The sequence below is a fragment of the Melanotaenia boesemani genome, chromosome 12, assembly GCF_017639745.1.
Source record: "Melanotaenia boesemani isolate fMelBoe1 chromosome 12, fMelBoe1.pri, whole genome shotgun sequence".
Taxonomy (NCBI): domain Eukaryota; kingdom Metazoa; phylum Chordata; class Actinopteri; order Atheriniformes; family Melanotaeniidae; genus Melanotaenia; species Melanotaenia boesemani.
Window position 1 is genome coordinate 13,241,565 of NC_055693.1, and position 26,628 is coordinate 13,268,192.

Below are 26,628 nucleotides of genomic sequence, written 5' to 3' on the forward strand. Positions count from 1 at the left end.
TTCAATGAACTCATTTATTTCTCCCAAAGGAAAAGGCTCATTTTTAGCAGTATTTACATTATACAGTACAAGTTCAAAATCTATACAATTCACTTAGGTTGCCCAGAACGAATGTCAAATTATAAATTGGTCAAAGAATAAAGACACCAAGAAGGAAACTAAAGGAAATAAAAGGACATAAAAGATTAGTTTCCTGACACAAAGTTCACTACAAGCTTAAAAAAAACAAAACAAAGAAAAACATCAGACTTAGCCCTCAGGCCATGAAAGTTCCCTGCAAAAGTCATTGCATTAAAAAATTAAATAACATAAGAGAGGTTAATGAAATGCCATGGTTCAAATTAAGACCATTAACACCATTAAAGTACCATTTTTGTACCACTGGACAGTGGTCCTGTTTGTAAACAAAAGGAGTGCATGTATCTCCTGTTATTTTCCAGCATTTTTCTTCCTGAACACAGCTGTTGATGGGTTCAACTTTTGCTTGGTGCCCAAGGAATGTTACTGTTTAATAGACGGTCAAATCTTTTCAGCATTACATTGAAGCCTTTAAGCAGAATGGCTGCAATAACACTCAGAGCACTCATACACATCCATCTCAAATAAGCACACGAATAACAGCTTACAGATGCACTCTCTCTGAATCACACAATCACCCTTAACTTATGTGAGTGCATGCATGTAAAGATGTGTAATACGACATATTGTATGCTCTTGTTTTTTTCTCTCTCAGTGCTGCACATGGTTGTGAAGATGAGTCTCACAGGTTTGTCTCATCCCACGTTGGGTCATTTATGCTCTTTAACACCCTCCTCACAACTTTCTCCAAGTCTTTCCTTGCTCTCTGCTCCTCCTCCAGTGACCTCTTCATCTTCTTATTGTCCTGTGGTGATAGATGATCATGTAATTTAAGTTGTTGTAAAACAGATATAAACTAGAAGCACTCAGAGAGCACAGACCTTCGCCAAGCCATTGTAAAAAAAATGTTTGGCAGTGATTGTGTGCATTACTTTTGATTTAGATGCGCTAATGGGAAAATTATCCCGATCTCCTCTTAGAAAAGAATTCTTTTAAAAAATTACTGGATCCAGGTGGTGACCCAGATCACCCCCAAAATGTAATCACTTGTTCCTTATTCCATTTCTGACATTTACTGAAAATTTAATCAAAATCCGTTCATAGGTTTTTGACTTATATTGTTAACAGACAGACAAACCAACGCCACCAAATATATGACCTCCATCTTGGCGGAGGTAAAATAAACAAACAAAATAAAAAAAACAACAACATTTAGTTATCATATCTCAGCCTAAACTGATATTATCAGTAGAAATAATGTAGATGTCTAACCCACTTAACAAAGCCGATAATTATAGATCTACTTTGTTAATACAATGCATGCATTAAAGTCAAGCAATAAATCTTCAAATCCAAGCAGCTAATTTCAACTTGATTTATTAAAAATAGTAATAACATGATCATGACCACTTATCAAAAAACCTCTGCACACATTTACCTGTTTCAGCTCTTGAACTTCATCCCGAAGGGCATAGACCACATCCACCAAGCTCCTTTAGGAAGAAGAGATATATTTACATTTAAATTAACCAAAATTAGTGGCATTGGTAGGAGTGTTTTATACGCACATCGAACAAAAAGGTTTAGAAAAATATAAATGGTTTATTTTCAAAAACAGACCAAAGCTAAAATAAACTGAAATCAGCAAAAGCAAACAAAAGTGGACAAAAGTAGTTGCAAGTGGGAAAAAACACCTAAAAAAAAACCACCTAAAATCACGCCACCCGACATTGTTTGCCAAAATAAAAGCCTGTCGAGCTATCCGGATGTGACATAAGTAGCCTACCATTTAAAAAAGGTGTGTCCACAATACAAACTTCTGTTCAGAGGTGAAACATGCTAGAATACTAATCCACAACTCATAACTTAGCAAATATTAGACAAATTAAATTGGAGTAAATAAGACATATCTAATCAAAGAAAAAAAATCAGAAATGGCTGCCGCATGCTGTCTTACTTTTCTTCCAGTGCACTTTGTCCATTTCGACTGGGATCCTCTAAGAGAACTTTTTCTTCACCAGGGATGATCACATGCAGCCCTGTCTCCCTTCGAGGTCCTGGGTCAAAACAGAAGAACACTGAACCCCTGGTACTTTACTCAAAGCACAGTAAGTGTGCCATTTTTATTACAGTTTATTTAACAGTCTAAACTTTACTAAAATCACAGATAACATCCAAAAGCAGCAAGCATGTTGGTTATAGTCTGTTAGTCATGCACAGACCAGATCTGAAGCAAGAGACAGAGGATAGTTAGAGGAAATGAAAGATAAAAACACACTGTCAATCTGAATTAACAAGAACTTGACTTTCAATACAATCCGATTTGAAAAGAAAAAAAGAAAAGGAAACCACAACAAGGCCAGTGTCTATTAAATGACAGATTTATTCAAAACTCATGATACAGCGTTTGGGACTTCAACATTTCAGCAGTGTATAATAAATACACTGAAGGCTGCAGATAAGACATGGTCACATGTGTGAATTGAATGCAACATTTGAGCACACACGGGTTGGTTAAAGATAGCAAGTCTCTTCACCCTGCCTGTCCCACAGTTTGACTTCTTAAACCACAGAATACACCTGTCACAAAGTATAGCACATGATATCAGGACAGTGATATTCTTAGATCAAATACTTATAGAAGAATGGATTTTTTTCCTGCCTCCAAGATAACTAGTATTTACAGAAAGGGAGACTATGTGCTCTTTATATTTCAAGTCCACACTGACAGCATTCTTAGGTTGAACTGGTCGTTCACTTAGAAATATTCCTGTGTTACTGATGTCTCATTTCTTTATTTTTCATTTATTTATCTTATACCTTCAGTGCTGTTAAAACACTGAAGGTGAGGCATTTACACTATGAATGAGTATTCACTTTACAGTAACACTGAATACTTAAATCTACCTTTAGGATTACATCATACACACTCCAGGTAGACAACAAAAAATACATAATTTAACAGATTCCAACCCCCCCTCCCACTGGCCCCTTACATGTTTGTGCAAAATAATTCAAACATTTCATTTTATAATTTAAGTGTAAACTTTGATACAGACCAAGAGATTGTAAGAAAAAAAGAGAAAGTGATCATCTTGTAAACATTGACATACAGAAATAAAAAAAACAGTATGAAAAAATTATAAATACATTAAAGAAATCATTTCACAAACATTTAAAACTGTAATATGGACCCATATATTCCATGTGTCACTCGCATTGCTCATTGTAAGAGGGTGTCAACCTGTACTTTTCATACCAATACTGGAAAAATACTTCTTCATAAAAATAGTTATCAATGCAAGACAGAATGGGAAGCCTCACAAGCCAGCAAAGGCAAGTGTGGCTCACCAGGCATTAGCATAGAGCGCTAGTTTGTTGTGACATGAGGGATGTTTGCAGGCGATATTAGGCTACCTGGTTCAAATTTTCAGGTTTATTTACTTTCTTGCAGCATAGCAGGAGTCAGATGCTTGTTTGTTTACGCTGGAGATGCAACGTTTTCTGGAGTCTAGAAGCAATGTAGATGCCTCAGCAGGTTTTGGTAGCCAGCCAGTAGCTAAAGCCAAATGGTGAAGCTACAGCATTTGTTTATTTAAACCTTTTTTTTTTTCTCAAACATTTTCTTCCATTCATTCATACGGAAGCTGAAAATATGAACGCCCCCCACCTAAACTATTATATTCCTTTGTTTTTTTCTTTGACCTTAATAGAAAATGTCATGAGATTAAAGAAAGATGAGATGGGATTGTAACGACAAGCGTGCTGCTACAGAATCTGACTACAGTATCTACAGGTTGTGTGTTTTGGTACAGAGTCATATTCCTTGAAAATATATCAGTGGTCTCAATCTTGAGATGCAGCAGAAGTTAAGAGAGCATTATTTGCAAATATATTTTTAAAATAAACTACTTCAGTAGGAGATACATCTATTAAATAAAGGCATTGAATTTGTAGTTCAGGGCTGGGAAATATTTAGATTAAGTTCTAAGGGTCATTATAGTGAGATTTAAAATGTAGTATAAAATAAATCCTGTGACACTTGATGTTCATGAGTAGGTATTAAGAAGATAACACAACACAGGAAATTATTAGAGTTGATGATCTAAAGGATTAGAAATAGTGTGTTTGCATTTACTTTGATTTCTGCTTCTGAGCTGATGCAGCAGAATAGAGTTGAGGTACATTTAGAGAGACAATAAAATCAAAATATTTGGGTGTTTAAGAGCCAGTACAGATAACTGTAAAAATATTAAACTTTTTTATAAATTTGGACAAACATATTGTAAATATGAATATTTTTAGTTCACTGGTTTTTATTCAGTTGGTAAACTTTAGAGAATAAAATGTATGAAATTATCTCTTTTTTCTGATGCAGCTATGGCAAAGAACAAGCTAAATTTAACATACTACAGCAAGAATGTTCATCAACAGCTGTCTCGATATCTAACATTTTATTCTGGTTTGGGCTTTAAAAAATGAGTAAAACTTCAAATCATGAAATAACAATGACATGAAATGTTGCAAATTTATATTTACATCCTGCTATATTTTCTACGATATAAGGAGTCTATGTGCCTGAACCTGTGTGTGCCTGCTTGTGTAGCATCTGTGCTATGTTTGAGCATGCATACTCTAAGAACACATACTGAGAGAACTAGTACATGGTAAATTAAATGCTGTCCTTCCTGAATTACATCTGAATATCAGACAGGAAAAGCTTAGTCCCCATCTTCCCTTCCCCTATACTCCCATACCAAAATTCCCACACCTTCCACTCTACCATATTTATGGTCAAATAAGGGGAGTGGTCACATTCAAGATAAATTAATGGTAATTACCTAACACTTACTGCATGACAACTACAGAAAGAGAGGAGGCACATAAAAGGGAAAGTTGCGAAGGCAACAGGGAAATGCTTAAAACATTTTCAAACCGTTGATAAATAAATTAAACAAATAAGTTAACAAAAAAATAACAATATGATAGAAAATAAATAGATAAATTAAAAAAAGTCTATTTCTTTAATACATTGAAGGTAAAAGAGGTAAGCGCACTATACGTTACATTAGCATACAGCCTGGCAGAGCTGCACGTTCTTTAGTTCTGGTGTGAGATGCAGCTCTTGCGCGGCACTGACCCCATCCTGTAACTGTGAGTGGTCCAGATGGAGTCATAGTCAGAGTCCTCCGAGAGGTCAGAGCTCAGTTCTGGCCGAGACACGCTGCTACGGCGGCCTGTTGAATCCACGCAGGACTGGTCCACGTCAGCAAGCACGTGGTTGTGCATCAGGTCAGTGCCCTGCCAGGCTGGTTGGAGCACGCCAAGTTGACAGTGATGTAGCAAATGTAGAGGGAGGAGATGTGGTGGTCGAAGGAGAAGATGAGACGGTAACGGGAGGGAGAAAGGAGGTAACATACGCAACACGCAACAAATGGTAAATCATAAAATCAATGACAGATGCAGGATGGGAGGGTGGATAAAAAAAAATACAGTAGAGTATAGGGAAAACAATGAATATGAAAAAGGAACTCAAGGTAAACCAGATAAAATGTCAAAGTAAGAAATGGAGGAGAGACAGAAGGAGAAGATACTGTTAGATGGATCAGTTCAGAATACAGTGTTAAAGAAAGGCACTGAGTATAGAATACAGGTAAAGTCACTACAATCACAGCAAGCGACAGTACGAGCCTCTCTTTTTTTTAAGCATTTACATGTACAAGTAAGATTCAGCTTTTTCTTACTAGAGTTAAGAGTCTGCCTGGTTTTGGCGCTGGTGCAGTATGCCTCAATGACTTTCAGGATCTGGGCATCTTCTTCCAGAGCAGCTGTACCTGAGACAAACAACAATCAGTTTCATTCACGCTCCTTAACAATGTTGACACCAATAAGTTCAGAATAATATTTCTCAGCAAAAATGTAAGAAACTGAATAATAATAATATCCAGTGTTTCATGAAAGTATTCAGAGAATCCAGATAAAAATCTTAAAGTATGTAAGGCCAAAAATCAAAAGTGAATGACTGCAAACCTCAGGCACAATTTAATTAAAGGACGCCCCATTTTTCTGTGGAAATCAAAATATCAATGTCATGATCTGTGGGTTTTGGTTTGGGCTTTTTAGGCTTGTCATTTTGAGTTCTGTCCCTCCTGTTTTCTTTTGTAGTTTTCCCCTTGAAGCATTCTGTTTTGCTTTCAGCTTCCTGTCCATTAGTACACCTGGTTTGATTTGCTCATTTGCTTCACCTGCTCCCTGTTAGTTCCTCAGTGTATTTATAACCCTTGGTTTCAAGATTCCTTTGTCAGATCATCTGTTGTGTTTCCTGCTTCATCCGTGTAAGTATGTTTTCCTGCACACTTCTGCCTCTTTGTCCTGCAATTGGGTCCTCGCATCCCACTCATCATGACAATCGAAAACTACAGTAACTAGTCTCCTTACCAAATGCTTATCAAGTTTACAGAAGTAAACATGCTCCAGTCCTTAAATTGAAAGTGAATATATGCTCTTCAATATCAATAACATTTCCCTAGTGATGGCAGAAATGGAACATTTGGGAGATTAAATCGTTTGGAACAATTGTTCCGGAAAAAGAATCGATCTTGTGGAACATTTGGAACACAGTGACATCTGGTGGTCATAAAAAGTGATTTCAAAACATTGATCTTAAGAAACTGAAATGTTTTCATGTGTCTTGGGTCGTTTCGTCTGTAACTTCTTGTGTTGGTTTATAGTGATTTTTGTAGGTAAGGATATGTTATTTTCACCAGTGAGTTGGATATGGTTTATTCCTTCAGCACTGACAAATATAGAATGTTTTTCCACATTTCACATTTGCTGACCCTTTAAGTTTTAATAAGCAGATAATTATTTAGTAAAATCTAGGCCTTAAAAAATTCTCATTTGTGCCATCCTTTTCCTGGTTAGTGTCCCTGCCTGGCCCTCTCATCAAAACTTTTCTGTACCTGTCCCTGTTATACAGTAAATCCTATCACCTGTCAACCACCTGGTTAGAGAAGGTCCTGCTCTGATTTGGATTTCCAAACCTGTTCATAATTTCCCTTCACCACATCCATGGCTCCTAAAAAATAAACCTGCCTATTCCAACATCTGCACAGCACCAATAATTTAGAAAAAGACATACTCTTGTTTAATCTTGACGCTCGGTGGATATCTGAACCTGATCCATCTGGCTCTATTATGACCAGCAGATTTTACAGCTGTCACCAGTAAACCTCAGTTAATAAGGGAAATAATAGACAATAAATGCAAACAAAAGGCTAATTGTAACGGGCTAAAGTTTTACATCAACATCTTGCTAGTTTCCTCCTCCTCAACAGGAGCTGAACGATAAACAAACTACAACAGACGCTGGGACAGAAAAGCCGATCAGCTGATCACCGACATCATGATTCAAGGAGCGACAGGAGAGGTAGGGGGAGGAGAGAGCTGTGCAGCAGGCGGAGAGCGACTGGAGCAACGTTTGCGAAAAAGTTTATAAAAGAAAAAAAGTGTCAACAAGTTCAAGTGATCCCAGACAGCTGACCTGGGACGCTTTCCGCTTCCTTCCATTTCCAGACAATTCAAACTTTCTCAAAAACGCTCTGAACAATACATTCAGATAACTGAGGCAAGACTTTGCAAATAAACAGTCATTAGGAAAGCTTTTAACCGTGTTACGCACATCAGGTGATTAATCATCTGCCAATCCAGCAAAGGCACAAACAATAATTAATTAATGAATTACAGAATTTTTACTTTGTGAAAATGTAGTAAACATTGTTCCATTTTGAGCACAAGGCAAAAAGATCGTTTTACATTCAACTCTGTTTCACTGAATTTTACGTCTAGAGCAGGGTAAAACAACCATGAAGTTTCAGAACGACTGGTGACGTAATGGAACGTGATATGAAACAGTCATGTGACATTTGCGTCTTGATTCGGATCACGGAACAATGTTTAGCATCAAACGTTACACTAAAGTTTCAGTACGGACTGGAACACCGTTTCAATCTTGCCATCACTACATTTCCCAGATTTGTTGTATTTATACTGATAAATAAAATATAGGGTTACAATGATTTGCAAATCCCTGTATTTCTTTTTATTTATACAGCAACACAATATTTTAAGAACAGTTGCGCTTTTTGTGCATATGGATAAAAAAGATTGCGTTTATAAAAAATAAATACCTTAAATTAGACCCCTCTCACATTTAAAAATAACCACTTGGTACAGTAACACACTGCTATCAGTGTTCAGGCCATGCTTGCAATATATCCTATCAGTCACATTGTGGCCCATCGCAAGCAACAACTGTGATTAGCAGATGGACCTCAAACTTCCACAGTCATTGCGAATGCTCCCTATGGAAGCACTAGGATGCATCATCAGTGATCTAGCCAGAGGTCATTCGGTATTTCGGATCTGTTAAAATATACTCTCTCTTTTAGGCAAAGAGCCTGAGCCACCTAGTAGCTCTTTCTGCAGCATCTGTAATTGATTTGATGGTCCTCTTAGCCAAGCCTAGGACTCCTAACTTGGTCAGGAGTCTAGAAACAACCCCCTACAAAGCCCAACCTTGATGGGCTTTGTAGTGCAGGAAGCAGATCTGACCCAGCTCTGCTTCCTGCATCCTCTGTAAATTGCTGGTACTTGGCAACTTTTTTCGCTCTCAAGCTTCATCCATGTGCTCCTCCCAGGGTACAGTGAGTCAGATATAACATCCAATCTACATCACAGTATCAAACTTTTTGATCACCGGTTAAGAGATAGGAAACTTGGCACCACTAAAAAGAAGAAACTAAAATAAAAATATTTTCAGCAATGTCACAGTATGCTTTCAATGTGATAAAATAAACAAGGAAAGATTTTGGACATACTCTTCCTCAAGGCAAATTCCTCTTCAGACTGTTTCCTCTCAGGTTTACGCTTAGGAAGGAGCTTCTTCACACTCTTAGGACTTTTACTAAGATCCTGCAAATGGGGAGAAAAAAAAGGGAGAGAATTGTGTAAAAAAATGTGACATAACAAAACACACAAAGACTTTCAAGATGTGCAAAAACACTGTCCTTCACCTCTTTGTAGCAGAGGGCAGCAGAAGGACGCAATGGTGGTGCAGGTCGCAAGCAGCTTAGGCTCCAGGGTTTGGGGGTGTTGGGTGGTTCCAGTGGGCCCCACATCATAGTGCTGTGGGATGTCCCATGGGAAGACGGGTGAGGCAGGGTGTGGTAGGTAGGAGCTACTGTCATCGCCCTTCCTTCAGCGTGCCTTGATGGTGTGAAGGGGTGAGATGGAAGCTGAAGAAACAAAATAACATCTATTTATTACACAAGATTTAGTTTTTTCTTTGTTTTAGTGTTTTTTTTTTTTTTTAAGTTTACTGTTTCTGAAACAAACTGTCCAGCTCACGGATTTTTGATACTAAAACTAAGCAACTGCTCATTTATCTGAGAACCAAATGTGGAAAACTAGCAGACCATGTTGAAATAACTGGGAGCCGGATACCACTGGCTGGAAATGTGATGGTGTATGACTTTGCTTCTATTTTAACCTGCAAAGATAAAAAGTCATTCGGATATTCTTTGTGTAATATCAATGTTTCAAAGATTAATTATTATTTCAGAAAAAAAGTGCATATTATTCTTTCAACATGACCTATGCACTGCTGCCTTGTCGTGACCACAAGTAAAAAGTGAGGCAGGAAGGCAACAGAAATAAATACAATGTCAAATGTACAATATAATTTAGGTTTGCATGAGCATGAGCTGCATTTAAACTGGCAGAGTGCTGGTAACGGCTATAAAAATCTCTTCAAATTGGCATCACACTCGCATACATTAATTCTCCATCAGCAGAGGGAGGAATGATGTACAACTTCCCCCAGGGACTGGAACATACCTCTATGTAAGCGTACCCAAATTCCACAGACAGAAATCCTCTCTGATAGTCCCAATTTTTAATTAGTCAAAACTAGATTTTTACTGAAAGTGTTGAAAGCTATAATTAGCTACTTCTTGCCACAATACAACTGACAGCATGCAAAGTTTGCTTGATGTAAATAAATGGTCAACATTGCTCACTATTAAATTAAAATGTAATACATTCTACTAATGAGGTTGATTTTTATCCATCTGTTGTCATATAAATGCAATTAAGTGGTCATTTTAAAAGGATAAATAAGCCACTTCATTTGGGGCTGCATGACAACTTCAACTGATTTAAGGGCCCAGAGTCAGTCAAAAAATCTACATACATATTCACAGTGCTGACTGTAAAGTAAACAGAAAGAAAATAGTCTGCATGTAATCATAAGCTCCTGACCGTGTGACAGGGAACAGTGAGTGGTTTGTGGCTGGGTGCTATGGCTGCAGTGTGCTTGATTTGTCTCGTCAGGTGTTCCACCCAGTCCTGCAGGTCCTGCTGGTTCGAGCATATCACCTGGAGACGGTCAAACATTGTGCCTGCGGAGGTAGGGACAGTATTCTTTACTGCATTGTCTGTAAATGAATTAAATCAACATTTTGCTCATGTGATGTGGCTTTACCATTGAGCTCAAAAGCGTTTTTATGGGCTTCGCAGTCTTCTAGTTTGGTCACTATCATGCCAGCTAAGGGCAGTTTTCCCTGCAGAAAAAAAGATTGGACACAAATAAATTTAATCTTAGATTTAGAAAAATAACTTCAAAGCAGTTTGATCTGAAAAAAGAAAATGGAAGAAATTACTGACCTGGAATATGAAGCCACTCATCCTGGGGCTAGCAGACAACACGAGGAGCACATGAGGGAAAAGCATGAGGTAGCGCTCATTCTTCTCCTTTAAAATAGGGAGCAGTTAAAAAGAAAGTGAAATGTAGAGCGTAAATACAAGAGAAAAATTAATCATAAATCAGGCTGCATATTACTCTGCAAAGCAAATATTGCTCCGACTAACTGAAGACACAATGTTTTATTGTCAGACATATAACCACATACCAGAATGAATTTTAAAACAAGGGTCTTTTTTTGCATTAGCAAGTACTGTACCAGTCATAATCACTGAATTGTTCAAAACTTACATAAATTCATGAGAGCCAGAGAGGCTGCTTGCATCTCTCCCAACACTCATACAATTTTATTTCATGATGTGTACTTTTGGTGCTTTCATAATAAAAAATAATGTAAGGTGTTATATAACGTGTTGGGCCACATACTTATAAATGTATTTAGATGCACAGCTAAAACTGTGGGTATGCAGAATAGCAGATTACACTTGCCCATATCACCATAAAATGTAGTAAAAATAATTTAATAGTTTGCATATTAAAAGTACTGTTTGTACTAGAAGTTATTATATAAAAATATAAAACCAAAAAGAACTAAAAACAAAAATGTGAGTAAACAAAAAATATTCATAGGTTTAAGCTTTGCAACTATTTTTTTAAGTTTTTTCCTGCTTTTTTTTTTTTTTTTAATGAATACAATTAGACAGCTACATAAGGTCCTGCGTTTGACATTCCACCTGGTCTGTTTAGCTTGTTGCAGTTTATGTTAAAAACAAAACAAACAAACAAAAATACAATGTACATATTTTTTTGTCCTTCTGAAACACATTGTGGTGTGTTTGTGGAATTTCCTTCAGTAGCATTAAACAGCTCCAGTGGCTGCATTACAGCTATTCTATTTTAATGTTCCTTTGTACAGTGTCCTTGGGTGTTTTGAAAGGCGCTTTTAAATAAAATGTATTATTATTATTATTATTATTCTGTTCCAGTGTGTGTCTCAGGGCTAAAACTCCATAAAAACTAAACAAAGAAAAATAAAAATAAATAAATAAATAAAAATGGATGGCACGATACTGTACTGCAGGTATAAGAAAGCACCATACAAGCTGAGGCTTATGGTCATGCTTCTGTTTGTTTTATGCTTTTGTAGCCATCAACATGCCAGAGACTGCTAATACAAATTAGCCAGTTTGGCTAATTTGCATTGGCACATTTACACGATGAGCTAAAGTGCTTACATCAATTAATGTGCATTGCTCTTTATTAAATAAACTTACCTAACATAACTAATTACCTCTTCCCATCACTGAGAGTATAATAATGGTACGTATTTTTCAAATTAGCATGCAGTCTGTTTTGGTGGGACTTTTCATTACATCATCTAACCAGAAAACAGCTTTTTCTTATAGAGAAATTTTAACACATACTTTTGTCCAGTATACTTGTTTTTTTGTGTTTTGCCAAGTTGGGTGCAATAGTGGAAACAGGAATATGGCAGATGACATCTAGTAGTTAAACGTGCAATGAAGAGAGGATTGCAGAGAGAGCACAATTTAAATGTTGTATAAACAGAGTTATTACTTTTGCATTATTCTGCTTTTTTAACACAGTCCGTTTTTTCGTTTCCTTCAGTATGTCCCTATAGCCAACATTAATTGGATGGGTATTAGTAAACATTGACCTACAAACATCCCAAACAACAGAAACAAACTACGAAGAGGGTTCTCCTTATTCTTCGTTGCAGGCTTCATCAGTGTTTGTGACTTTCATGAGTTTTAGAGTCCATATTTGTAAGACTACCTTGAGTTTCAATCTGTCAGATTATCATTTTGAATCTTGACAAGTTTGGAGGTGGAAGGTGTTGGTTATGGGTACCTCTGGCAAAGGACTCTGAACCAAGACCTGGCTCATGTAGCTCACAGAACCCAGGGTTTTGATGTCATCTCCTTCCCACAGCCGGATGGTCTCAGTAAGAATCTGCAGCTCCAGCTCCTTTCGTTTCCGCACCTCCTGGCACTGTGCCTAACATGACAGGAACCAACAACTGCGTCAAGGTATGCTTTCGTTTCTATTCATGACAAAAAAGTCTTCTTTCATGGGAGGTCTGAGAAAAGACAAAGTATGTTGAGCTTACAGACAAATTTTTGAACGATGCCATGCACTTCTGAATGTCTGGCCGGTCGGGGTGACCCTCCTAAAAGGACAGAGGTATACTTTTTTTTAACACAGATTAACACAATATGTCAGCAGAATTTTATGGCGAAGCACACACCTCCATGTGCCTTTCCAGTTCTTTGAGTAAGGTGGGGTATTTGTCCAATCTCATAAAAGGTTTACTGAGGCCTGTGGTCAGGGTGAGGATTCCAGGACTGACTGCACCACGCCCTTCCATGAAATCCCCCAATACTTCACTGAAAGAGAAAGAGACAGAAAGATGAAATTAACTCTTTACTCACCATCCAACCTTGATGACCAGTTATTTTTGCAGGTTTAGGAGTGTTGATCAGCTGTCAAAAGTGAAGATTGTAAGAAGTCAATCTGAAAATGCTGACCTATCCCTCCACACAAAGAACTTTAAGCCTTAAGGGAAAAACCCCCAAGAGACTAAATATACCCAAATAATTCTGACAAAGGGTTTTGTTAAACTTAATATATATATATATTGGACAGTCTTGAATTTTTGAAAGATTATGCAAATCATGACTAGGTCCATTTCCATTTGGAAAGCTTAGGTTTGACTTACTATAATGAAATTGTTATGCATGGTTATCATATTTATTGATGTCTGTATTTCACATTTGGATGAGGTCTTATTACCCTGCTAACAGTCCTCACTGTAATTTACTCCAGCAAAGGTATTTCACTGCATGCTTCTTCTCCACAGAGGCTATGACAATATATGCCACAATTACCAAACAGCAGGTAGTTTAAACTTTAACCAAGATGAACACTGACAATACAAGAAGCCCTATTTGCCTGATGAATTTCTAATCGACATGAAGAATCAGTGTAACATGAAAACCTACATTTTCTTTCGCTTACTGGCTGTTCCCTTATGAAATCGGGTCTCAAACTGTAAAATGACATTAAATACAGCTCATGGAAACATACCTGTGTTGGGTGAGCACATTAACTGCAGAAGGATGGTTGGAACAGTAACCGACATTGAGAGCCTTCATCTGTGGCATGAGGTTGAGGAAAAAGCCACCCACCCTTTGCTGGCTTTCTGGAAGCCTAAGGAAAGCACAAAAATGTAACAGCTGAACAAAATATGTCTGTGTGAATATTTTACATTTAGAAAAAGAATTGAAGAAACAAATGGTGAATAAGTCCATGTACAGTGATTTGTAAGCTTTCAAAATCTCAAATTAATAATCAAACATCTGTGTAGTACATCAAAAGAAACACCAGATGTCACTCTCCTTATTATGAAACAGTGATCCTGCAGTGGGGAGTGTATGTGTGCTGGGAGGGACTTACTTGGTGCACTCCTCCAACGATTGGACCAGCATCTGTTGGAAAGTGCTGATCTCTTCAAGGTTCCCCAGAATAAGAGCCACATCTGAGCTGGTTAGTCTGTTTGATCAGTCAAAACAGTAGAGATATAAATGGCGTCTAATACAATAAGGCTCTGGATAAAAATGTGACATATAATTTATTATACAACAATCACACAAAAATAAATGGGTTCTAGCATAATGTGAAATCATACCTGTCAATGTTCTGAAGAGGTCGCAGGTAGTTTGTCAGGAGGACCTGAAGGTCCTTGGAATATTCTGTCTCAGTTTCTAAAATGTTCTGTAACACCTAAAAAAAAAAAAGAAAATTCTAACTTTATTGTGGTCTTCCTTAAAACGATTAGAGTTGGATCTTGTAAAACAAACTAAGCCACATCATCAACTGGTTTTGCTCTCAAAAATCGTATCAGAAAACAGCAAAACTCTTGTTTATAGGTTTTCAACTACTTTAATGTTACTAAGCACATAGGATGCATAGTTTGCTCTGTATATAACAGAATGTAATTTCTGTGCAGCAGATGTATTCCATAGTGCAGAGATGATCACATTTCAGATAACTGGGAGCTCTCTCAGGGGAGATGATTTACAAATGAAAAAGCAGGGACAATTATAAAAAATGCTTTGTGAAAGCCTTAACAAAAACAGACAGTATCCTTAATTGTCAGCAAGATGTGAATGGATGCAAAAGAGACGGCAAATTAAAGAAGTAAATCAATGCGAAAAAACATTAAAATAAACTACTGGATTGATTCCTTACCAAGTTATAGTATGTCTTGCTAATTGCAGAAGTGTCAAATCCTTTAGGTGGGCTCTTGAGGGTGCCAGACTTGGGGGACACTTGTTTGTCTGTTGCCAAAAAAAGGAAACTAATTAATTTTGGTACATCATGTAACCTGAAGTTGGCAGAATCATATTAAACTGGGCAAAAGGAACTTTTGGACAGCAAAGGTCTGATTCAGTCCATCAATCATATGTCATGATAAGTGTGCTGTCAAACACAGGTTTCTTCCATAAAACTGGAAAAAACTCCAGCCATTGCCACTATGAATACCTTTGAGGTGGAAATTTTGGGAAAAAAAACACAACAAAACTAAATGCACATGCATGTTAGTAACCATGGCAACTGTAGAAGTTGTAGTGATTGACTCTGCAGTCCTTCAGGGTCTGACTAGTCGTTTTCTCTCAGGCACTGATAAATCTTTCAAATTGCATTAGGAGCTCTGAAGAAGCTGATCTTTTCATGTACTGCCTGTCTTGGTTACTACTACCAGGACACAACTGTTTCAAAGTGACAGTTTCACCAAACGACAACGTTATAAAGCAGTGCTTTTGTACTATACCATGCAATGTACCTGTGTGAAAGCAACTATATTTGTCATTCTTGGCATCATCTGGGTTACCACAGAAGCACATTTGAACAAGTTTCTGAGAAACAACTACAATAAATGTTTGTTTTGTAATAAAAAAGCACATCTTTGGTAACTCCAAAGCCACATGTCTTCTCAACCTGTTGTACAAGCTTTAAAAAACAGCACATCACAGCAGCCCTCCAGCAACGGATGTAGCACTGTTACTCTCACACAGCCAAATGGAGTGATAGAAACAAAAGTTGGATAAAGATGTTTCAACTCTGTGGGTAGGAGAAATGTCTACAGAATATAATGGATCACTACCACACAGTTAACATTTGAAAAAAAGCATGAAGCGTCTGCATAGGAGCTTCCTGTAAAATGTTATTAGATAATTATCTTCATAACAGGACATCCAGATCATATTAAGTTGCTGATCTGCATCTTCCCTGTAATCCCTAATCAGAAGAGTTCTGTTATCCATATTAACATCCTGTGCTTGGGTGGACTTACCAGAGCCTTTGACCTCACGCACATAGTTGCTAGGAAACCACCCGGTCTTGCCATTGAGTGTCCCTTCCCACCAGCCGCCCTCCTCCTGACGAGTCACACCGATGATATCACCCTTGGCAAAAGTGAGCTCATCTTCATTGGTCTGCTGGAAGTTGAAACGCGCCTTCACCAGCGTTTGCTGTCCGCTGTTTTCTGACATGTCCTGATGAAGAGGGAAAGGATGGAGAAGCAAATACAAACAAAACCCAATAAAAAATTTTTTCCTCATACACATCATATGAGTCTCAAGGAGTTGATGGTGTAAAAATGATAAATTTCATTTAAGACATTTTCTGTTTTGAGCAAGGGCCTTACAAGACTGCGAAACTGATTCTGGAGCAGCTTAGAGGATCGCCCCAGTGAAGCCTGAGAGGACAGCGATTCAAAAGACTTGATGCGGTGGGCGGAAGAGTGCCGGGCACACACTGAATCACTACCCACGCCGATATCTACACAAAAATGGCAGAGTATAAATAACCCAATTGCACACATTCACAACTACTTGCCTTTCTTTTATTAAAAACATCCTACATGCTCATAAATTCACACATTTTTCAGCTGTTTTGACTCACCTGCAGTCACCTTATTGAGAGCAACCAGACTGCTGAGCACCTTTGAGAAGTTCAGGCCCAGGAGCAGGTCACTGGCCTCGAACGGCTGTGGGTGACAGAGGACAGAACATGGGGGGCAGAAAGGTAAACGAATTTCCTTTTTTAAAGCTTAAGTGCAGCAGGACTGTTGCATCAGTTGATCCAGTGCCAGCACTGAGCAGGGAATCGATAACTCTCACCACCTTTCACAGGAGGAGTGATTAAACACACAAGCTCTGCAGACACATTAATCTAAAGCAGCTACAAACAAATGCAACTCACAGGCTTCCATACTTTTCATAGCCAAAGTCTCACATATATAATTATATTTCTAAGTGGTATTGGAAGTAAATTTAGTTGTTAATTCAAAGGCATAAGTCTGGTTTTGTGAATCCAAAATTAAGACAATAATAAGAAGAAGAAAGAATCAGTCAATACGTGTAAATACATGCACAGGTTACACTGATGAACAATACTGCAAGCTTGATTTTTAAGATGCATTTTTCTGCTGTACTTAAAATGATGCACATAGAGACAGTTTTGTAAATGGATCAGTCTCAAACACATTACACTGCAGATATCACCGATCTGTAAACAATCCTGTTTCAGTATTGCTATGTTTGACCTTTTGCTTGGTACAAGCATGTGTCTGCAACAGCGTAACAAAAACTGTTAACTCATGAGTGCTGCATTGATTACAGTCAGATCCATGATGTTTACAGCTTATAGGCTGCTTTTAGAGCCATTTGATGAACAAAACTCTAAAATTTGAACTGTTTTGATAAAACCTCCAGCATTGTTCAACTGCTTTAGTAAAATTTTGTTACATAACCTTTATTTAATCAGATTATCTAATTGAGATCTAGAAATCTCTTAGAAAAGATATGTGTGAGCTGCAGAGAGAAAACAGACATCCATATTTAAAAGGAAAAATATAAAATATAAACACCCCCAGAAAAAAAACAACTAATTCTTAAACAGAACTGATATATCTGATGCTAACAGAACAAGAGAATCAAGCTCAAACATTAGGATCTGGGTGATATAAAACTCATGCCGCTGGCTTCTCAGTAAGTAAGAATAGCAGTGAGTGTATCTTGATGAGTAACTTTCGCTTCGGTTGCACTAAGTGATTGCACTGTGACTGTAGAGCTGTCCTTAGGGGAGCATGTGAATGACTGTGTTAGAGAATGTGTGTGGCAAACAAAGTATAAGTGTGTAAGTGTTATGTCTGTGGTCCAAAAGTAGACTTGCTGCTCTTTCTGTGCATTCAAGTAGAAGTAGCCTAGATTTAAACTTGAACTCCTTTTTAGTATTTTTATTCAAAGATGGCCTGCAATGATTTTCCTTATTTTCTGTTCTTATATGTGACATTACAATGCCAATTATTCATACTTAACATAACACATTACTAATGATAATATTAGCATATGTTTAGGTAGTCCCTATAAGCTTTCAATCAGAGCCAGAACATTAGAAAAGCTAGAAATAAGGATAATAGACCCCCTTTAACTCTTCTTCCTCCTTGATATCCGTAAAATCACTACTTTTCCTCACTTTAATGCGTTTACAGTGATACATAATGTATGATGCATATTACATGCATATTCACGCGTAGAGTAATGAGCATGACTAACATGACAAGCTTCGACTTGTTTGCTATGCCTCAGCATCGCAGTCAAGCAGCGATCCTTCAGATCAGGCTGGAACAACACAGCAACACCCCTGTGACTCAACAAGCTACGGCGGTGCAACAAACTGCTCCCACATGTCACTGAAGAAATGTGTACATACCTGCACAACATATTACAGCATAACACTCCGTGTATATTAAGGTTAAATGTACATGGCCCCATATATGAGTTTGTTTTTTAGTTTGTCTAAATTAAGTTTAAAAGAAAAAAAGCTTGTTTGACAGCTTATATCTCATATTGTTCTTTTATTGTATTATGTCTAATTTATCTTTGCTATAAGAAAAATGGTCAAATTTTAAGACTGTGGTTCTAAACATTAAGTCAAGACATTCAATGTGTTTTCTGTATTAGTGAACACTGGAATATTCATCACTGGACAAGTTAGTCACCTGATCAGCTGATAATGTGTTTCCGGTCCAAGACTTAAAGTCCCAAAGACAAGCAAGAAGTGAAACCCACAGACCAAGAAAAGCTATTTTCAAATCAAACGATTTATCAGAATAGCAAACTGATGGGTCTCGTTCTGGTGATGATGGCTGCCTGCAACACATTTAATACACTAAATTTAGCCACTTCAGTCAGTGACTTCAACTAAACATAAAATATGTTTTCACTTTTATCTAGTACACTTTTAGTGGGAGGTAATAAAAAATATAAAAATGCAATATCAGCTAAATGAGCATAAAGCCAAATAAAAAAAAAAAAACTGTTTTATAGATAAGAAGGGCTTGGGAGAATTTGAAATTAACAAACATTAAGAACTCACTCCATCTGGGCAAACAAAGACTGCATTCAACTGTCCACTAGTCCATCTACACTTCCATAAGAAGACATTACTGTTCAGCACAGAAGGTTGTGATAATCTGTTCACCATATTTAATAAGGGAAACTGGAAAACTGAGACAATTAAATACAGTATAAAAGTAACATAAACAAAGCAGAGTTTACTCAATATCATATCATTCCCTCACCAAAGAAGTATGTGTGAGAACTTGATGTGAAAGTAGCGTTGTTGACACTTGATTGGTTATGAATAAAGATTGATATAAAAAATAAATAAGGACAAACTGAACCAAGACAACAAACCCATGGATTCTCCAGCTATGTTGAAAAGGCAATCAAAACGATCTCTCACTGAAAAACTGATGCAAAAAACCAATAATGATGTCAGACACTGCAGATGATGTATTACAAGCCAAAACTGGCATTATCAATTTAGTGTATTTTGGCTTTTAGTTTCCTCAATATCAGGCCAAAGGAAGATTTTAAAGCGTAGCTGAATGGTTACCAAATTAGCTGTAAAATAATAATTACACGGCAATGATAGGTTTATTAAAACTAGAACTATTTTGACAGTTCAAAACAAAAAGCTCTTCAATTTGTGAGAAAGCAAGACTGCTAAAGCCAAAAAGGGCTGACTCAATCAGGCAAAAGAGGTCAATATTTTCTGGTTCAAGTATCTTTGAGAATGTTGACAAGACCTGCCAATGTGTTACATTACTGTATGTCGACTGTGTTTGAAGACATTTGTAGGTGCATAAAATTTACAACTTGAAATGTTCTTATTTTTGTCAACTGATTGTACAGTTGATGTCATTCAATTTGACAGATGCCAACACCAAGTTCAACTTCTCTCATAACCATCCAAAGATGTATCTGTAATTATTCTCAAGGTAGATGTGTGGGTAGGATTACTTGACCATATGGACCAGAAGGGTCTTGGTAACACTAAAGATCACTTCCTGTGGTCAAAAGCGTTAGAGGTTAAGAGTCAGAAGCAGCAGCTGCTGAAGTGTCAGACGCCTACCTGAGTGTTTAAACTGAACAAAGCCTCTAAATTAGACCTAAGAATATGAAATCTATTAAAGTATTCAGACTACACATGGAAACATGCATCTCGACTCCTAAAAAAGAGGTTAATCACAACTGCAAAAGCACAGCTTCACTCTCTGTTTTTTACGTGTGAGTGGCCGGCACTCTAATCTGCTGCCACAGTTAACTTGGGTCAGAGCCAGCGGTGCTCTAGGCTCTGGAGAAGATCATCTTTGCTCTACAGATGGTGAGCAGTGGACTGCTGTGCCTCAAATTACTGTAATCCTGCTCCATCCAGCTCACTCAAAATACATAAAAAACCAAAGCCACATATATTTGATCAGATTCTTGCTTGGGAAAAAAAAAGAAAAAACATTAAATACTTCCACTTATGCAAAGGCATGAAATAAAGAAGGGGATACTAAAAGAACTGCAGATTATCAACACTGTGAAGCAAGCCGAAACAAACTCGGGTCTTTTCCAATAAAATAACGCCTCATTTCTTTTGCGTCTCGTGCATTTCAGTTGTCTAACTGCTAAATAGCATGTTTCACAAACTCAGTATGACAGCTCTCTGTGTTGCCCCAGCTCCACCTCTTCTTGTTTAGTGGCCGGAGACTCTGCAGCGAGAAGCAATGCTGAGGAACACTGGGCTGCATTGTCAAACTGGGGCAGTTCAATGACCTCTCTATGTACTGGCCAATACACAGTCATAAACAACACTTTGTCCTTAACTTGCTTAAGATTGTATTGGTATTCTCATAAGCCAGATTTCCAAAACACCAGAATATTTCTCTACAGACCTGCAGGGGTGAGATCTTAAATCTATGGGCATGTTTAGACTTTACACTTTATAATAATATGATTGTTGTAACTGTGTTAGAACAGGACTTACATAACCATGGCTCTTTATTGTTCACAGCTTCAGCTTAAAAAGAAGGAAAAGAATGTACAATGACTGGTGTGAGGTGTTGGTGACAATAAAGACACTGCAGACAAAGCTTTGCATTAATTACAAAGCATAAACATTAACCAAACGCTTATGAATGTAACTGGAAAACGTGAATAAGCTTCACTGTAACTGTTCTTATCTTTTACCAATTCCTATCCCCTGAGAGTGACAATATGTTGTATGTACCGCTAACTGTACGGTCACTGAACGCTCCCTCTTAGCCGAGCGATGGGTGATTGTTCTCGGCTGCTAATTCACTCCTCCTCCCTCTGCCAGGGGCTCCGTCCATGAACGCATTGTCTGCTGTATCCTCTCAAACATGCAAACTCCACGTCTTAAACAGCTCCCCGTTGTGTTTCGGTTTGCAGAAATGCCCAACAAAACACAAAACATAGTGCCTAAATCTGAAAATAATACCTACCTCGACGCGGAACGATGTGCAGCCCTTGAGAAACTCCTTTATGTTGCTCAGGCACTCGCCGTCGTTTTTCGGTTCTTGGTAAATCTGAAAAGACGAAAACGCTGATTAGAGCTAAACTTCCTGCTCACGCTGCGGGTGCCTTGCTTTTTACACTTTGCTTCTTTGTGAATTTGTCAGTTTTAAAGTGTATCGTCTTCGACACGCAGTCTCCAGACTGAGTGTGCATTGGGCCTGACTCTCCGGGAGGCTGAACACAAACCCCGCAGCAGTGAAGGGGAAGAGGCTGCATTGGGTCGGGGGAAATGACGTTGACGAATAGGGATCACCACTGATGTTTTGGTGCTCTACATCTTTCTTAAAATACGCCTTTTTTTTACTGATAGTTGTAGGTAAATAGTCACATAATTTCACATAATCCAACATAGAAATTTTTTTGTTGTTGAATTTTAATATAATTGGGAAACATGGAATAATATGGCTGCAAGGAGAAAAAAAAACTGTCATTTAAGTTTAAAAAGCAGATGTGGGCCATGTCTGATGGTCCACATGATGTTTAGACCCTATCTGGTCTACACAGTTTATATATACACTGAGTTCAAGTTTAGTACCATTATGAGAAAGTTACTGAGTCACTTTTAAAAAAATGTTCTTTCATGTTCTTCTTTTCTTTTCTTTTCAAAATTCTATTAGATGTGTCAACTCCATACTCGTCTTCTGTTTTGGGTGTGCCAGAACAGAAGAAATATGAACTCTGATATCTATTGTAAGTTCCAATGTGCAATATAATATTCAGAACTATTTTTTCAGTATTGTAGAATCAAAACAGAATAGAAATGTTTTTGTTTTTGTTTCCCTAAACTATGCCTTTATATCTACAGATTGTGATGATCTGCAGTGACACCCAGAACAGTCAAACCAAATACTTTGCACAGTTACATCCGCGCTTGAATCAAGCTATGGTAGTAACTCAGCCATTTAATGGGATTACCATCCCTGTCCCAGATACATACGTGGGAGTGTTGCAAAGTTATTCATATAAATATGGAAGTACACTGCAATAGTTTGGACTTTGAAAAAACACTGAAGGCACTGCTGCTTCTAACTTTCTCTGCATGGAATCCTCATACATGTAAGTATAGCCCAGGGCTAGGCAAGTATGGACCTTGAGAGTCTGTTATGCAAGTTTTAGATGTTTCCTTTTGTCAGTAGGCATGATTCAAATGAATGAGTCACTGAGCAGAACTTGATAAGCTGCTGGATCCATTTAATTTGAATCAGGTACGTTATAGCAGGGACAAATTATTTTCAAAGTCCAGTGGCCATACTAGCATATTCATTAGATTTCATTTTGGGTTGTAAGTAGTTTTAGTTGCATCACTGCCTCTAAAGAAGGCATTTTGCATTTCTGAGATGAAGAGTTTCAGCTGGTTGCAATCCACATCTATACCAACAGATGTCCCTGACTTATACACAATACCCCTTTAATGGTTATCAGGCAGCACGACTTTTGCTTTTCACTTTAGCTTCAGTGGTCAAATATCACATAAGTTGCTTTGAACTTGATCACAGGAATCTGTTGGCACTGAATTTTGAATGCCAGGCATGAGGTCAACAGCTCAAACTTTGACCCACTGATGTCACTAAATTGCTGGAGATGCACACATGAATCTTGTGAACTAAAATCAAATGAACTATATCTCATCAGTGTGCCAAATTTCAAGCTATTTTACAGTAGTGTTGTATGCCAAGTATGTTTCATATTCAGACCTAAGTAATATATTTTTTTCTCCTTCAATTTAAAACATGATAAATATTCAAAAAACAAATAGTCACAAAAATGTCATAATCTGTGCTCATGAGCTAAAACAGTATATTTATTTCAGGACACCCAGTGCAGCTTTTTAGCTGAAGATTATGTCTGCAGCATGTTATTCTTTTATCCCCCATTTTGCAAACAGGGGGAGGGAGTTCTCATTACCCATGAATCCAGAAGAAGGAGATTTTAATATGTAGTATACATTTTAGGAGATATATTTCAAGTTAAATAATCATATTTACCTAACCCTAACCCAGCAGTGTTTACTTTAATGCCTCAACGTAACCACAAACTGTATAATTACTGCTAAAAAACAAAAATAAATATGAAGATTCAAATAATACTAAGTGTAGATGGGTCACAAAATCTTTGTGTCACAAAAAGTCTGTAACTCCACTGCCAAACCCTTTCAGCCTCAAACTGTGAATATTTTTGCCTTTTAAAAAGTACTGTGAAAATGTATGCAGCTATTTTTGTGTCATATACATGATTTTTTTCTAATAAAAAGACAAGTCCCACAACACAAATCAATAGATTAATTTCTGAGACAGTTTCATAAACTTCCATGAGACTTTGTTGAGTCAACAGTGCTTTCTAGAGGACAAATCATATCAAATTAATAGACACTGAGTGGCTGCTTGATGCAACCTGCTGGCACGTGGAATTAGACCATCCAACTTTGCCCATCAAAGTCATAAATTATGTTACTTTAAAAGCCTTCAACTAGCTGTTAACTAACGCCAAATCATGCCCACTAATATTAGCTTTAACCTGTTGAAACTGGTGGGTGGAGTTGGATTTGGGTGGATTTGATTGGTCCAACATCAAGTTGCAGACAGACATACTTGGCTTTTCTAGCACTTTATTGAAATTATATAAATTTTTTTGCAGGTCTGCTGCCACATAGAAAAAAAATTCTTCAAAATATAGTGTACCTAGATTCCAAGTTTATCTTTAAATGCATTAAGTCTTTTATCTTCCAAAACTTCCTTAATATTTTTCATCATATACTATTACATTTTGTACATTCCCTCACACAATTTTCATCCATTTAATTTTCTTATAGATATTTTCCTCACTATCCACCCTGTTTTACTTTTAGTATTATTCATAGCTTTCAGCCTAAGCATTTCAATCATTAATACTGCCCAGTACAACCAAAACTGTGTGTCTCTGACAACTACAGGAAATTCTTTAGATAAGATAAAAATGAACTGACATGCACAGCAGAGCCTTGCATGTCTTCCTGCTAAGCTGAAAACCTGGGGTTATAAATAAAATGCTTACTAATATGTTCATTAGAAGTCTTTATAAGCCCAATTGAAGGGCCAGTATAATAAAAATGTGATTACTAGGCATTCAATGGTACAACAAATACATAATCTTGATTTATATTAACATATTTTAGGAATTCCATTGTATTATCATGTTTTCTGAAACCTTGTTTTTTGTTTTTGTTATGCCCCCCTTTAATTATTTTGCTAAATAGCCTACCCACCATAATTTTTCAGTTTGAAGGATCCAATAACTATTTGCAATGCAGTTTGAAAATGCAATAGCTCAGTTTAAGTAAACTGTAAGCAATGGCTCTCCGTGTGTACCAAACAAATGAAACACATCAGAACAATGTCGCAGAAACAGCTAAAAGGAGAAAGTGGGACAACCTGTTTGGCATTTAAGTAGGCAGTTCGGGTGGCAGAACATCTCTCTGGAAACATTGCCTCCTTCAGGTAGCTGTCTAAATTGGCAGATCTGCACACTGACAGACACAAACACTGCACTGTTTCTTTAAATAAGGGTCCATCTCTGTGCGCCTTTGCAGTCAATGGCGGCCCACTCTTATAGATGGTCTGTGTTCATGTAGCCCTTCGTCCCTGACTGATCACTGTAGGTGTAACCAAACGCACTCCTATGCAAGCTATAGATTAAATGGGCCTTTTAACCAAAACGATTACAATTCTGACTGTTTAGCCACTTTAAGTGTATTAATCGAGGCCTTCATTGTAGAGCATAAAAGCATAATTGGATCCAGCATCTCATGAGATTTGATTGAGCAGTTTTCGTTATATGTTGTCTTGTTTAGGTCAGATCAATACACATATCGATAGAACGGCCTTTCTGTTTTTACACGCTGACATGAGCAACGTATGTGCAACCCTAGTGCTTGTTATGGCAGACAATAACAAGGGCTGCCGTGACCTACAAAAGAAATTGCCTCATGGATCAGTGGGCAAAAAGAGAGGCCAGACAACAAACCGCGTCGGTGTCACGGATGTGGACAGCACACAGACACGCCGACTGGGCGGGCGGTTGGTAAAGCAGAGGAGGTGGGGGTGTTTTGCTCTTACTTTCTCCGTGGACCCCGGGCTGAGCCGCTCCAGCAGTCTACACAAGACCACCCCATCTTTCAGGGAGCTCTGCAGAAAAGCTTCAGGATCTGAGATGGTCTTCTTCGGCGATTCCAGCACCCCGAGCGTAATCAACCATGTAACCGTCTGTTCCGCCGAATTCATGTCCAGTCACAGCAGATACTCAACAAAGAGGCGGTGTTTTTGTATCTTTAACAGCTCGCCGCCCTGGTTACGCTGTCATCTGTGCGTTAGATGAGAAACATCATTAATCCCCCCTCCCAAAAAAAAAAAAAAAAAAAAAAAAAAAGGATGCAGGAGGTGAGATAGAGAGAGGATGAGGAGCTACTCTACCTCGGCTGGATGCGGGCGATGACGACTGGCTGTTGGAAATTCAGCAAGTCTGGTTTCCTCCCTTGAGCGATCCGTTTCCCCTCGGTCTAACCTGGATAGCTGTCAAATGCGGTTCGCTATGATGCGTTGAGGCAGTGGACTGCATGCATGCGCATCGCCGCCGCCAGACGCTCATCTATTGGATGACATCAGAGAAGAGGGACAAGCCAGTCCAACCAGTTGTTGGAGCACTTCAGTGTGTCATGAATAGGTTTTTACTGTGCGGCTTTGCATATCCTGCTGTTTTATCCGTTTATTATGACCACGACACAGACTATCTGCTGTTATCTGCTGTAAGCTGTGTGTTTTTTTCGGCCATGGCTCACTTTAAAAGGAGAACAGGCAT

At 37.9% G+C, this 26,628-nt stretch overlaps 1 protein-coding gene across 2 annotated transcripts; it reads right to left on the reverse strand.

Moving 5' to 3' along the window:
• On the reverse strand, positions 1-26,409 carry arhgef7a (Rho guanine nucleotide exchange factor (GEF) 7a). 2 transcript variants are annotated; one of them, XM_042001781.1, is made up of 23 exons: positions 26,244-26,409; positions 25,890-26,133; positions 21,726-21,809; positions 16,829-16,913; positions 16,572-16,705; positions 16,218-16,419; positions 15,113-15,201; positions 14,550-14,644; positions 14,318-14,413; positions 13,949-14,071; positions 13,110-13,248; positions 12,972-13,031; positions 12,713-12,859; positions 10,804-10,890; positions 10,622-10,700; positions 10,399-10,538; positions 9,153-9,374; positions 8,958-9,051; positions 5,823-5,912; positions 5,208-5,387; positions 2,036-2,135; positions 1,517-1,571; positions 1-883 (listed from the first exon to the last, which is right to left on the reverse strand). In XM_042001781.1, exons 2-23 carry the CDS (start codon positions 26,052-26,054, stop codon positions 761-763), a joined length of 2,589 nt encoding a protein of 862 aa, XP_041857715.1. In that variant the 5' UTR covers positions 26,055-26,133; positions 26,244-26,409; the 3' UTR covers positions 1-760. The 2 variants fall into 2 exon arrangements, with proteins under 2 accessions (XP_041857715.1, XP_041857714.1); XM_042001780.1 differs by lacking the exon at positions 5,208-5,387 and having other exon boundaries at positions 26,244-26,406.
• Between the last annotated feature and the right edge of the window lie 219 nt (positions 26,410-26,628).

Coding starts and splice junctions, on each gene's coding strand:
- arhgef7a (XM_042001781.1), bottom strand. CDS start 26,054: ATGAATTCGGCGGAACAGACGGTTACATGGTTGATTACGCTCGGGGTG. Junction 16,914..21,725: donor GCACATCGTTCCGCGTCGAG/GTAGGTATTATT, acceptor TGTCACCCACAG/CCGTTCGAGGCCAGTGACCT. Junction 13,032..13,109: donor AACTGGAAAGGCACATGGAG/GTGTGTGCTTCG, acceptor CTGTCCTTTTAG/GAGGGTCACCCCGACCGGCC.